At 41.4% G+C, this 14,126-nt stretch overlaps 1 protein-coding gene across 1 annotated transcript in view; it reads left to right on the top strand.

The window, feature by feature from the left end:
* FHOD3 (formin homology 2 domain containing 3) overlaps positions 1-14,126 on the top strand; it is a 403,414-nt gene that overhangs the window by 125,983 nt on the left and 263,305 nt on the right. The window contains 1 exon segment of the mRNA XM_077753850.1: positions 9,410-9,477. Coding sequence (XP_077609976.1) covers positions 9,410-9,477 — 68 coding nt within the window.

The raw sequence follows: 14,126 nt of genomic DNA, 5'->3' as shown, positions 1-14,126 counted from the left end.
TGTGAAATGAAGGTGCTGGGTTAGATCGGGCTTCTCAGCCATGATCCACAGAGTATCCGGGAGGCCCACGCGGGAAGTGCCCATGCCCTCTGACATGAACAGTGTTCATGGCCTGTATATAACTTATCAACGAAATCATGACTTTGAAAAGTTTATACATTGCTGGATAAAAGTGATTTCTAAAATGTGACCAAGCAGTGTGTTCCCTGACAAATTTTCTACTCTGCCACTTTGGTTTTCTTCTTTAAGTATCAACATGTGCTGAGGAAGCAACACTTGCAGGTTGAGGTGGGTTTATACGGTGGCCATCAGTGTTGTCGGTGGGAAGTCACGGGAAGAATGTCTAGAGTGGAATTCCTTGGGCTCGCTCCATGCTCACAGGTGCTGGGGACTGCAGACTGGCTGGGGGAATGGGGCCTAACCTCAGCCTGGCCAGCGATGTCTGCAGGCGGTCTTGTGTCACATTGAGAGTTGTTCCTAACCAGCGCTCTCGGATGGGTGAGTGTGAAAAGCCGATGTCACCCAGCCAGCGCCTGGCGGAGGAGGAGCTGATTTCTGTTCTCTCCATCTGAAAAATCACAATGGCCATATTCTCTGTAGCTGATGCCAACAGACTTTAAATGTAGGTGTGGGCATTTTGTCTATGAATAAATCTCCTTGGTATGATGTCTTTTGTGGCAAGGTTTTATTTTTAAGTTTAAAAAAATGTTTATTTTTGCGAGAGAGAATAGGGAAGGGGCAGAGAGAGAGGGGGACAGAGGATCCAAAGGGGGTCCGAACTGACAGCAGTGGACCCGATGTGGGGCTCGAACTCACAAACCAGAGATCATGACCTGAGCCAAAGTCAGACGCTCAACTGACTGAACCACCCATGCGTCCCTGTGGCAGGCCAAGGTTAAAAAGAAACTTACTATCTCCTCTGCACAGAGGATGGTCTTCTGGGTTTTGGTCCAAGTTCTCCCATAGAGCGCTTGGTTAATGTGTTTGGCACCTGGTGAGAGAAGGGTGTAGAAATGATTAGCCTTAAATCAGTGATTTTAATGGGTCTTGAAGCATGATGTTCTAGATTTATCTTTCACTCTGTTTTCCTTGTCACACTCAGATGCCTTGGGTTCCTCCCCTTCGCATTCTTTCACTAACGTAAATAGGTGTTCTCTCTCTCTCTCTCTCTCTCTCTCTCTCTCTCTGGATTCCTTCTAATACCCTAGTCTGTTTTCCCCACATGAGGTTTTCTTCACTGTGCTCTTGCCTGAGCAGGCAGGACAGGTCTGTGGCCATGCCTATCAGCACTGATGGTCGCAAGCCTTGCAGGTTTCCTTCCCGATGGTGGAGCAGGGATGGTCCCTGATGGCCTTGAATTAATTTGCCCTCTGCTCATTATTATAAGCTGGTTTAAAGTATAATACATTAAATGTATCTCTTAAAGGAACAGGTTTTATTTTAAAAGGCAAGAACCATGGAGAGAAAAGATAGGGGCTGTTATTCTGATGATACCTCCTTTCCCCACCGAATGTAGGCTCCAAATGGCTTTTACTCAAAGGCTGGTGCTGTACAAACGACTGCACCCTGGACAGATTGAGTTTGGAAGGTGGGAGAACAAACACATTCATTTATTGGCCAACCACAGGATGTGCTTGGCTTTAATGAGAATGGACGCATAATCGGTCCCTTGTAGCTTCACCCAACTACTGGAACCAGCATGGCCTCTTCCCTGGGACCTTCGGCCACCAGAGCTCTCAAGACTTCTGTCCACCCATGGGACTGTGCTGGTGGGAGATGGGGTTCCTCTCTGCATACCTCCCACCTGGCTGTCTCCAAACTTTGTGAGATTGGCAAATCTTCTGGGCTCCAACCTGAACTCAGCCCTGCTTTTTACACATAACGATTCAGCTTTGAGTTGATATGTTGTGTTTTTTTCGTACTTGCCAGGAAGGGACACAGTTCACTTACGTGGGCATCTTACTCCCCAGTCCTCTGACTTAGGACTCTGAAGCCGAGTCTGGGGCAGCCGGATCTGTCTTCTCCTGCATCCCCTCTCCCCCACCGTACCCCACCCCTGGCCCCCTGGTAGAGGCTGCATGCTCCTTGGCGTGTGTTCACAGTGGAGGTGGACAAAGAGGAAAAGGGAGAGGCTCTGTGAGTCCTGGGAGAAATGTCAATTTTGCATACTGGGAAGCCTCTGTAGCTGCCCTCTTGCTGGCATAGAGTGGGCTCTGGGCCTCTCTCCCTGCTTTGCATATGATGCCTTCTCTCTTTTGCATCATCTGATTTTCAGGCAGTGGGGACTGACAGAATTCCTTCCCTTGGGATTTGGGACCCATTAGAACAGTTTGCACAGTGTATTGGGTATATTTGGAGAGTAAGAGGACCTCCAAGCCCTGCTTCCTCATTCACAGGCTGAAGCCCAGTGTGCACATGGGCGTGCACGTGTGCGGATGCACACACATGGCAGAGGCCACAGGTACCGAGGCCCAAGCAAGAGAGGGGCACGATTCTCAGTCAGCCCCCATAAGGAAGCCTTGCATGCACTCCTGGAAGCCAGGAATGGGACTCACCCCTGAACTCTGAATAGAGAGGCTGCTTCTAAAGGAGGTGTGGTTGATGTGTATGCATCTGAGAGCCACGTCAGATACACCTTCAGGAAGCTGCCAGGCCAGCCCTGTTCCTAGGTGAGCCCTTCACACTCTAGTCTAACCTGAAAGGGAGGCCTACACAGCTATGGTGAGTCTGACTTTCCATGTGGTGAGGCCCGGATGTGACATACATAGAACACTTAGTTTCTTGAACTCCTGAGAGTGGCCAGCAGTTAAAGCTCCAGACCACACCTCCCATGGCATTGGTCCTGTTTTGAGGAAGCTGGGACCTGGGCTGTGGGAAGCAGTGCTTCTCCTTTGGCCTGGGTGGGCTGCTCTTGAAGGACACTAAATGGCTATCAGTAGTCACTGGTTTGAGCACAGTACCTGATGTGATGAAATGTCTTTGGCTGGTTCTCTACCAGCAGGAGCTGTGTGCGCCTCTCAATGTGATAAATGATAGAGGCATACCTGGTTTTATTGCACATGATTGCACTTGGCAGATACTGCAATTTTCTTTACAGATTTGGAAGTTTTATGCAACCCTGCATCAAGCAAGTCTAGTGGTGCCATTTTTCCAACAGCATTTGCTCACTTCACATCGCTGTCATATTTTGGTAATTCTCGCAATATCCCAAACTCCTTTATTGTTATATCAGTTATGGTGATTTGTAATCAGAGACGACTACTCGCTGAAAGCTCAGATGGTTAGCTTTTTAGTAATAAAGTTATTTTTAAATTAAGATATGTACAAGGGCACCTGGGCGGCTCAGTTGGTTAAGCTTCTGACTTTGGCTCAGGTCATGGGTTAGAACCCTGTGTCAGGCTCTGTGCTGACAGCTCAGAGCCTGGAGCTTGCTTCGGATTCTGTTTCTCCCTCTCTCTCTGACCGTCCCTTGCTCCTGCTTTCTCTTTCTCTCAAAAATAAATAAACATTAAAAAAAATTTAAGATACTACATTTGTTTTTTTTAGACATAATACTGCACACTTAATAGGTGATAGGACAGTGTCAACATAACTTTTTTATGCACTGGGAAACCAAAAAATTCTCTTGGCTTGCTTTATTGTGATATTTACTTTATTAAATTAGTCTGGAATCAAAATTGGAATATTTCCAACATAAGCCTGTATGTCACTTACAGACGTGCTTGGTTCCTAATCCTATTTGTTCTCTAGGGTAAACATGTTAGGTATCTCCTAACATGTATATGAAGAAACAATAGAACAGGTCAGGGTGAATAGAGGCTGGCTAGCTGGTATCACTGTGTTTTAAAAACAGACAGCAATTTTGAGTTTTCAGGAAGCACTGTGATTTCATTTTACTCCATATCTTGGTTCTTTTAGCAAGACAATATCAACAATCTTATCAAAATCAGAGTAATGTCTCTTGGAATAAATAATTGGTCATTTTAATTTCAACCGCAAAGGTGATGATTTCAGTGTTTTCATGTTATAGAGACTGATGCATGACATTTGTGAAAATGTCGGTTGGATAGGGGAAAAAATAAAGGATTTGCAGTACTTGGGAGGAAGATACCGTGATCCATAAAAGGGAAACCACACTGCTAATCACTTTCATGAAGGGTTAATAATAATAAAAAAAAAAATCTACAATTTAACAGATGCCAGATTGGAAGGATTTCTGATCTAGACCTCACCTGGTGTTTTTAACATACGGAATGAGAACACCTTGCTTTTTAAAGGAGATTTCAGCCGAAATATGTAATACTCTTAAATAAGATGGCTGATCTTTTGAGTTTTGATGTTAAAAAGGCCACACTACATTAAAATATGTAAATCTTTCTCTGAAGCTTGTAGTGAGAATTCTCTGGAACTACAGAATTATTTGGGAACTTTTCTGTTTCATTAAATAATTATTCCAAACGAAGCTGAATAGATAAATAAAATGAATAATTACAAATAGTCTTATTTTTTAAATTAAGGACAATTGAAATAGAAAGTATTTTTCAAACAGAAATTGTAGTTTGTTTTAATTGAGAGACTTGGCAAAAAAAGGAGAATTTTTTGGCACTACTCGAAGATATTTTTGGCATTTGTACAGGGATGTTTCTCACGAAAGGGTGCAAGGCATCATCAGGTCTCCTCCCTGAGGTCTTCTCTTCTAGTGCCACCAAAGAGTCATTTCTGATGTCCTAGATGTCAAAACTATGTGGTGGATGCGGATCAATTAAGAGAGAGACATTGCCAGACTAGATAAAAGCAAGTTGCAACTATAACATGAGAAACTCTACACCATGCAAATACTAACCAAAAGTGACCATGAGCTCCCACCTCACACCTGTCAGAACTGCTAAAATTAACAACTGAGGAGACAACAGATGTTGGTGAGGGTGCGGAGAAACGGAAACCCTCTTGCACTGTTGATGGGAATGAAACTGGTGAGGCTACCCTGGAAAACAGGATGGAGTTTCCTCAGAAAGTTAAAAGTACAACTACCCTACAACCCAGCAATGGCACTACTAGGTATTTATCCGGAGGATATCAAAATGCTGATTTGAAGGGGCACGTGCACTCCAATGTTATTAGCAGCGCTATTAACAATAGCCAAAATATGGAAAGAGCCCAAAGAGCCTTCGATGGATGAATGGATAAAGAAGATGTGGATTATATACATCTACGGTGGAGTATTACTTAGTGATTAAAAAGAATGAAATCTTGCCCTTTGCAACAACATGGATGGAACTAGGGTGTATTCTAAGCAGAGTAAGTCATTCAAAGACCACAAGACAATTCATATGAATTCACTCATTTGTGGAATTTAAGAAACAAAACAGATGAACATAGGGGAAGGGAAGGAAAAATAAAATAAAAACAAAGACATAGGCAAACCATATGAGACTCTTAAATATAGAGAACAAACTGAGGATTGCTGGAAGGAAGGTGGGTGGGGAGATGGGCATTAAAAAGGGCACTTGATGCTCAGGAAACTAACAATNAAAAAAAAAAAGGGCACTTGATGAGGGTGCCTGGGGGGCTCAGTTGGTTGAGTGTCCAGCTTTTGGTTTCTGCTCAGGTCATGATCTCAGGGTTTGTGGATTCGAGCCCTGCACTGGGCTGCGTTCTGATAGTGTAGAGCCCGCTTGGGGTTCTCTCTCTGCCCCTCCCTCCTCACATGCATGCTTGCGCGCCCTCTCTCTCTCTCTCTCTCAAAATAAGTAAACTTAAAAAAAGTTTAACTTCTTGGGATGGGCACTGGGTGTTATATGTAAGTAATGAGTCATTAAATTTTCCTGAGACTAACACTACACTATATGTTAACTAACTTGAATCTAAATTTTAAAAAAATCCCACAAAAAGGTGATATATTCTATTACGTAAGTTTGAGAAATGAAGAAAGGCAAAATAAAAAGTTTTTATCATCTTGTTAACAACAACAACAACAAAAAAAGAAACTAGAAATCAGTAACAAAAAGATACTTGGAAAATTCCCAAATATTTGGAAGTTAAACAGTATACTTCTAAATAAGCCATAGGTTAAAAAAAAAAAAAATACCACCAAACCAAACCAACACAAAAAACCTCACAGGATTAGGTTATTTCCTTTTGAATAGAATGAATGTTTTTGTTTTTATTCAGTTCAAAATTGAATGAATGTTGAATATATGTATCAAATTTTGCAGAATGTAGCCAAACCATTGCTAAGGGAGGTGTTTACAGCGTTAACTACATACATTAGAAAAGAAGAAAGGTTTCAAATCGGTCATTTAAATTTCTACATTAAGAAAGTAGGAAAGAAGAACAAATTAGGCCAAAAGCAAGCAGAAGGAAGAAAATGGTATAAAAATCAGAAATGGAAAGAACAATGAAATCAAAAGTTCTTTGAAAAGATCAGTAAAATGTGATCCATCTTTAGCCAGACCAAGTTAAATGGAAGGACACAGATTACCATTAACAAGAATAAGAGAAGAGATTGCTATAGTCAGTAAAAGGATGATGGGGAATATTATGAACAACTTCATGCTCATATATTTAACAACTTAGGTAAATTGGAAACATTCCTTGAAAGATACAAATTATTAAAGTTCATTCAAGAAGAAATAATCGGAAGAGCTTTATGTTAATTGAAGAAATTGATTTCATAGTTGAAAACCTTCCAATAAAGAGAACTCCTGGCCCAGGTAGCTTCACTGGAGAATTCTGCCAAACACTTAAGGAATTTATAATACCAACTCTACACAGACTTGTTCTGAAAGTACAAATCAGTATTCTTCATGAATATAGAAAAAATCCTCTGCAAAATATTATCATTTTAAGCTAAATTTGTTTAGGAAAAACTGATTTTGACTATAGTATCAAGTACTAGAACTTTAACAGTCTGAACACAAGTAACCATAATTTTCATTCACATGAATCAGAAGCCAGGACAGATCATTGGTAATGAAGGGAGGCTCTGTGATACTGTGAGTTCACTTAAGACCTATTTCTGCTGGTTATCTAGTGGTATATATCCAGGGAAGTCTGCCGCAAGCCTTACTACTTATAAAAAGGTATTTGGAATTGACTCTCTTCTGTTCCTCTTCCTGGATAAGCTAAATCTGCCATCTTCTTCAGCACTTCTATAGCCCCATGCTTGCATCTGATAGATTTATTCTGATTTATTAGAAGTGGTACTGGCAAATCCCAAAATTTGTTTGGGATTTGAGAAATCTGAGATGTTAGCTGTAGAAACTGAAGAAGTGATCGCCCCAAGGACCAGACCCAGGGTGATACAGTTAACTCCATTTATTATTTACTGTATTTTGAGGCCATACAGACGTTTTAGAGGTCTGCTTGAAACTTATCTGGGCCTCATGTCTTAGGGTCTAGGATAAACTAGACATCCATTTTAGGGATGGTTGATTTCTCTAGAGTTTTCTCAGATACTTGTTTTTAGGGAGGCAATGAATTCTCAACCAAAACTCTTCATAATTAATAAGCGATCATGGACTGTATATTGTATAAATTTGGTAGATTCTATGGTAGTCAAACAATGAGAAGACCCTGGGGTCAGACACCACCCGCCTAGACCCCCCAATCTGACATAAGCTAGCTTCTGCCACTTGGTGTCTTCATAGGTTTTGAGTCTGGAGAACTTGACCTTGCCTAAGTTGCCTGGAGAAAACCAGAGTGTCTGCAGCATGGGGAGGGAGGGGGCCAGGGCTGCACAATCAAGGGCTGGATGGGTCATGCAGAGGATTTTAGATTTCGTTCTCCATGCAGGGGCAGCCACTGAAGGGTTTAAATGGGAGCAGTAGTGTCATCAGGTGGTCACCCATTTCTTCTGGCCTTGGTCTGGAAAGTGGATGGGAAGAGGTCAAGATGTCTGTGGCGGGGCCTGTGGGGGAAACTACCACCATGCAGATGCTGAGTCCCACCTGCCCTACATCCTTTTAAACCTAAAGTGGGAGCCTGTACACTTTTAGAGCTACTGTGCAAAATGGGAATGTTCTTCTCATGATAAGACTTCTGCCAACTCTCATAGACCTGTGTATTCCATGCCCTTCTGCTCAAGTCTGTGACATAAGCCGNCAAATGCTGAGATTGAAGCTCAGAGTGCCCAGCCATCAGGATAATATTGCTATTGACTGCTCTATTTGTAACATTTTAAATGATTTGGTATCCACCTTTACCATATCAGTGTTTGATTTAACACGAAACTATTGTTCTCTAAATCTTTTGTTACCTGTTCTCATTTTATAGACCAGGGACTCTAAGACTTAGGAAAAGTAAACTACTTTGTTCAAGGTCATATACCAACTAGGTGGTGACATTGGCTTTGAAATGCAGGCTGACTGCTTAGTTGTTGCTCTTACTAAGTTCACTCTTCACTCCTTGGTGCCTAGAACAGTTCCTGGAAGCCCCTCAGGAAATAGATATTGGGTGCTTTTTATGGGGAAAGTCTGGTGCCACCTGAATCGCCTGTGTCAAGGCCAAGCTTGAGTTGTGTGAAGCTGGGCAGTCTGTGCTCCCAGGCATTCTGTGTACACTGGAATAACTGGTTTCTCCCTTCCTCCTGTGTGCCCTCGGCACTTGGTAGCTCTTCTCCACTGGTGAAGTAGTAATTGTGGCATACTCATTTGTCTCTCTGTCATGTCGTGACCTCTGGAGGATGGGTCTTAGGTCAGGGTCACCTCCTTATTTGCTAGGCCTGACCTAACAAGGACATGTTAAATATGACTGAGGGAACACTGGGGTTGTAGGAGTTGGCCTGGGTCTCAAGCCAGAGAAGACTGGCACATGGCTCCTCCGTCCACCTTGCTCAGGGCCAGACCCATACTAGAACATGAGTGAGAGTCCAAGAGTGGGCAGAGGTAAGGCTGCTGAGGGGGCCATCTCCAAGGAATCCAGTCCTTAATCCAACACAGCATCCTTGGGTCTTGAATCCCCTTGACCATTAGATCACAGGGGAAAAAAAGGTGCGTCAAAGCTGAGCCCAGCTGCAGAAAGCACAGTGGTGCTGGGGCTGTGAGGCCAGGAGGGAGGGAGGTGGGAGGATGCATTCCGTCATGGCCATGTTCATTTTCTGGATATAGTTGGCCATCAAGTACAATAGTCTACAAACAACTGGAAATAGAAGTCTGGAGAGAGGGAGGGTGGGGGCTGAGGGTGAACGTCGGATGTTGGCCTCCAAAATCCTCTCACCCCCTCTTCTGGCCACCTGTAGCTGCCTGGAGTGTTCTCTGTACTGTCTGAGGTATGAGGTCTATATCTTAACTGGATTCAGTCTCCTCAGCTTTCCAGTGGACATTTTGTTCATTGTTCATATTCTCTGTGTTTTTACCATTCACTGAGTCAGTTTAATTAATTTTATATGTCATGTTTTTTTTTATTTCAGAAAAACTGTACAACTCCAGTGGGCGAGATTTAAGAAGGGCCCTTTTCTCCCTGAAGCAGATATTTCAGGTAAAAAAAAAAAAAAGGTGACAAATGTGCTCATAGGTCCTGTTTTTGCATTGCTTATGGAATCAGATACAGACCTGTGTCTGCCTCTTACTGGCAACAGATAGAAAAGTTTCTTTAGATTAAAATGTCCATTAGGTCAGAGTCTCAGTTGAGCATATTTTTACTGTATCTAATGTCTGAAACCTAAGAAGTAAAGACAACTTTACCAAATCATCTTTTTCCATATTGACTTAAGACTTTTTTAAAAAAGAAAACCCTACTGCAGATAAAATTGAGATCTTGTATTGTCTCCACTACCAACCATCTTCCTCCCACTCCAGGGCCCCTCTCTATCCATGTCCCCATGCTGTTGGTGAATATTCACCAAGAGGATCTATATCCTTTGTTACTTCATACACGTTAGGCTGCATGGATCGTACTCCACCTTACTTACTGCACTTGGGATAGATGGAGGCATGATTGACGTAGCTCTGAGTATTCTGTTGTATGAGTAAAGCATAGTTGGCCTTGTTCAGTCTTCTCTAGGCAGGCGGTTTGGTGTAATCCCAGTGTTGGCTGTTTTAGAAACCGTTCCACTGTGGATATGTCCCTTGTGAACATGTGCAGGTTCTGTTTTATCCTTTCTTCCTAAGCCTTCCCTCTTCCCCTGCCCTGAGAAAGTCCTGGTCCTGGTGAAGAAGGCTAGGACAGGAGAGCAGGCAGGCTGCAAGGTGCTCACTGATATGACATGGCAGAGGAGAGAGGGACAGAGCCAGGGGAGGAGGGAGAGGCTGCTGTCTGAGCAGAGTCAGGAGATGGCACGTGCATTGAGTGTCTGTTTATTCCTACGGTATATGCCACTTCTCTTCAGTTCTTAAAGATGTTCTTACATTTTCTTTGTGGGTGATAGTTCTTTTTTTTTTTAAAAAAAAAATTTGTTTTTAATATTTATTTTGAGAGAGACAGAGTGCAAGTTGGGGAGGGGCAGAGAGAGAGAGGGAGACACAGAATCCAAAGCAGGCTCCAGGCTCTGAGCTGCCAGCTTAAACTCACGCATCCTTGTCTGAGTCTAGCTGTCTGCAAGCTCCCTAGATTTCATCACTGGGTCTTTGGGGCCAAGCAGTGTCTGGGGCTGTGTAAGCAACGGTTGAATAGACTGGGTGAATTGGATAGTCTTCTAGCAGATGTCTATGTCTTCAGTCTTTCTGGCTTCTAATTTAGTAAACATTATACTAATTGTCCCAAAGTTCCGTCTGTATCTCCCTGTTCCTTAGACGAACAAAATGTTCCAGCAATTGGGGTGGACTCTCACTGTGCCACCAGAGGGCCAGGCTCATGCCACTCCTCGCCCTAACTCATTAGTCCCTCCACCTGCCTGATGTTTCTGTTCAGCTTTGACTTCTTTCCAAACACGTGTTCACCTCACTGAGTATCCAGTTGGTGGCAGAACTGAACAGAGAAGAGTTAGTTATTCCAAGTGACTTTAAAACATTGCGATTTGTGTACTTTGAGTAGATAAATTCTGAGAACAAAACCACACACACAGTCAACTGTTTGCAATAATCCCGTTGTTGCTGCTGGTGTTGTACTGCTGTTCTAAGACTGGTGTATGTGTTCTAATTTGGTCATTCTTAATTGGAAGTATCAGAATGAACCCTTGGTGATACAGGAGTGCTGATGCATAGGGGCACATGTACCCCAATGTTCATAGCAGCACTCTCAACAATAGCCAAAACATGGAAAGAGCCTGAGTGTCCATCAACTGATGAATGCATCAAGAAGGTGTGGTTTATCTAAACAATGGACTACTACATGGCAATGAGAAAGAATGCAATCTGGCCATGTGTAGCAACATGGATGGACCTTGAGGGTGTTATGCTGAGCGAAATAAGTCAGGCAGAGAAGGACAGATACCATATGTTTGCATGTATAGGAGGATTAGGAGGAACTTAACAGAGGACCATGGGGGAAAAGAAGGGGAAAAATAGTGGAGAAGAGGGAGGGAGGCAAACCATGAGAGACTCTTGAATACTGAGAACAAACTGAGGGCTGGTAGGGGAGGGGGAGGGGGGGTGATGGGCATGGAAGAGGGCATTTGTGGGGATGAGCACTGGGTGTTATGTGGAAACCAACTTGACAATAAACTATTAAAATAAAATAAAATAAAATTTAACTCCTAAAAAAAAAAGAATGAACCCTTGGTGTTTATTTAACAAACAAGCAAGCAACTAAGCATATTTCCAGCTCAAGATTTACCAAAAAGCACTAGAAACAATGGTCAGCCTATTACCTAAAGTACCACTGTGAGCCCCAAGGTTGTGATGTTAAGATACCGAAAGGAACCAGAGCTCTTTGGAGAAATAGCTAATTCAAAGTCTGGAGTAGGAAATGGGTAAAAAAAAAAACAACAAAAAACTTAAAGCAAGGAAGTAAGGAGAGTATCAGATACTCCTAGGATTTTTGCCAAAAGAATCCTAAGGAGGATTATGAAGGGTCTTCTACTGGGTTTTGGAAAATAGCATCATCAATAAGGACGATAATTACAATTGATTGAAACACAACAGGTAAGTTTGCACTGATGAGTTCATAATGAAACTAAAAAATAAAAATAAAATAAAATAAAATAAAAAATAAAAATGAATAGATCATCTTAGGAAGATGCTAGTGAACCAGCTGATTATTTTGAAAATGGGTAGAGTTTTAGAATCTCACATTTATCTTACCCTTTGCCTTAAAATATTTTTTAAATTGAAGTGTAATTAATATGCAGTGTTATTATTAGTTTTAGGTGTATAATATGTTAGCAATTCTATATGCTTATCTATACTGCTCTTGATTCCCTTCACCTGTTTCATACATCCCCCCACCTACCTTCCCTCTGGCAACCACCAGCTCTCTGTATTTGAGTCTTTTTTTTTTTTTTTTTACTCTTCTTTTTGGTTCTGTTTTGTTTCTTAAATTCAAGTGATTTCACTTAAAATTATACCCTCTAAGTCCATTTATGTTGCTACAAATGGCAAGATATCATTCCTTTTTATGGCTGAATAATATTCCACTATATGTATGTATGTATGTGTATCTATACATAGATATATATATGTCTATAGGCAGATATACGACATCTTCTTTATTCATTCATCTATCCATGGATACTTGTGTTGCTTCCATAACTTGGCTATTGTAAATAATGCTATAATAAACATAGGAGTATATATATCTTTTTGAATTAGTGTATTTATTTTCTTTGGATGAATACCCTGTAGTGGAATTACTAGATCATATAGTAACTCTATTTTTAACATTTTGAGGAACCTCCCTACTGTTTTCCACAATGGCTGTACCAATTTGCATTCCAACTCACAGTGTAGGAGGGTTCTGTTTTTCCTCCACATCCTCCCCAACCCCTGTCATTTCTTGTGTTTTTGATTTTAGCCATTCTGACAGGTGTGAAATGATATCTCATTATAGTTTTAATTTGAATTTCCCTGATGATGAGTGATGTTGAGCATCTTTTCATGTGTCTGTTGGCCATCTGTATGTCTTCTTTGGAAAAATGTCTGTTTAGGTTTTCTTTCCATTTTTGAATCAGATTATTGTTTTTTGTTGTGTGTGTGTGTGTGTGTGTGTTTGGTGTTGAGTTGTAGAGTTTCTTTATATATTTGGGATATTAACCCCTTACCAGATGTATGATTTGCAAACATCTCCCAGTTAGTAGGTTGCATTTTTGCTTTGTCGATGGTTTCCTTTACTGTGCTAGGCTTTTTATTTTGGTATAGCCACAATAGTTTACTTTTGCTTTTGCTTCCCTTGCCTTAGGAGACATCTAGAAAAAAATGTTTCTAGGACCGATGTCAAAGAAATTATTACCTATGTTTTCTTCCAGGAGTTTCACAATTGCGCCAAAAATAATAAAATACCTAGATATCGTCCCCTTTTCTATGTGAACTTTAGGATAATGGAACAGTAGTTGAAGGGAAGTTTTGTTAATAATCTTCTAGTGATAAGGAGGAATAATAGAATTAAAATATCACAGTTTTGCTCCCTTATGTGAATTGATCTAGGCCTTGAGCCGACCTGGTGGAAATGAGATAAAGTCAGATTGTATGTGGCTCCTCTGGGGATTCACACTACCATTGATGGGTCTCACCATGTCACCCTATGCAGTACCAGTTTATAAGTGACCTAGGATAGAGGCACGTGTTAATCTACACCACAGTGGTGTAATGAATAAAGTCTGGACTGTAGGCTACTCTACAGGACAGAGGACCTAGTTTCTTTTAACGTGCATTTCAAGGAAAACAAAAGATCAATTAAAAAGACCTTTAAAACTTATCAACTGAATGCCACATGTGGATCTTACTTGGATCCCGGTACAAAATGTAAAAAACAAAACCGTATTTATGAATTAGTTGGAGTTTTGGTCATGGACTGGACATTTAATACTATTAAAGCATTAGTTTTTTGTTGTGAGTACATAATTTTAAAAAGAATTTCTGTATTTTGGAGATACTTATTGGAGTATTTATGGATTAAATGATGTGATGTCTGGTATTCACTTTAAATTCATAGGCCAGCAGCAGACAGACAAATATGGGTTGATAGAGGAAACAGGATTGGTAGGAGTTGATTGGCACCTGTGGTTCACGCAACCGTTCTGTCTTTTGTATATG

The sequence above is a fragment of the Crocuta crocuta genome, unplaced genomic scaffold (genome assembly GCF_008692635.1).
Source record: "Crocuta crocuta isolate KB4526 unplaced genomic scaffold, BGI_CrCroc_1.0 scaffold231, whole genome shotgun sequence".
NCBI classification, from domain to species: Eukaryota; Metazoa; Chordata; class Mammalia; order Carnivora; family Hyaenidae; genus Crocuta; species Crocuta crocuta.
Note: the sequence above shows the minus strand (reverse complement) of the source record. Positions and strands in the feature narration are given on the sequence as shown.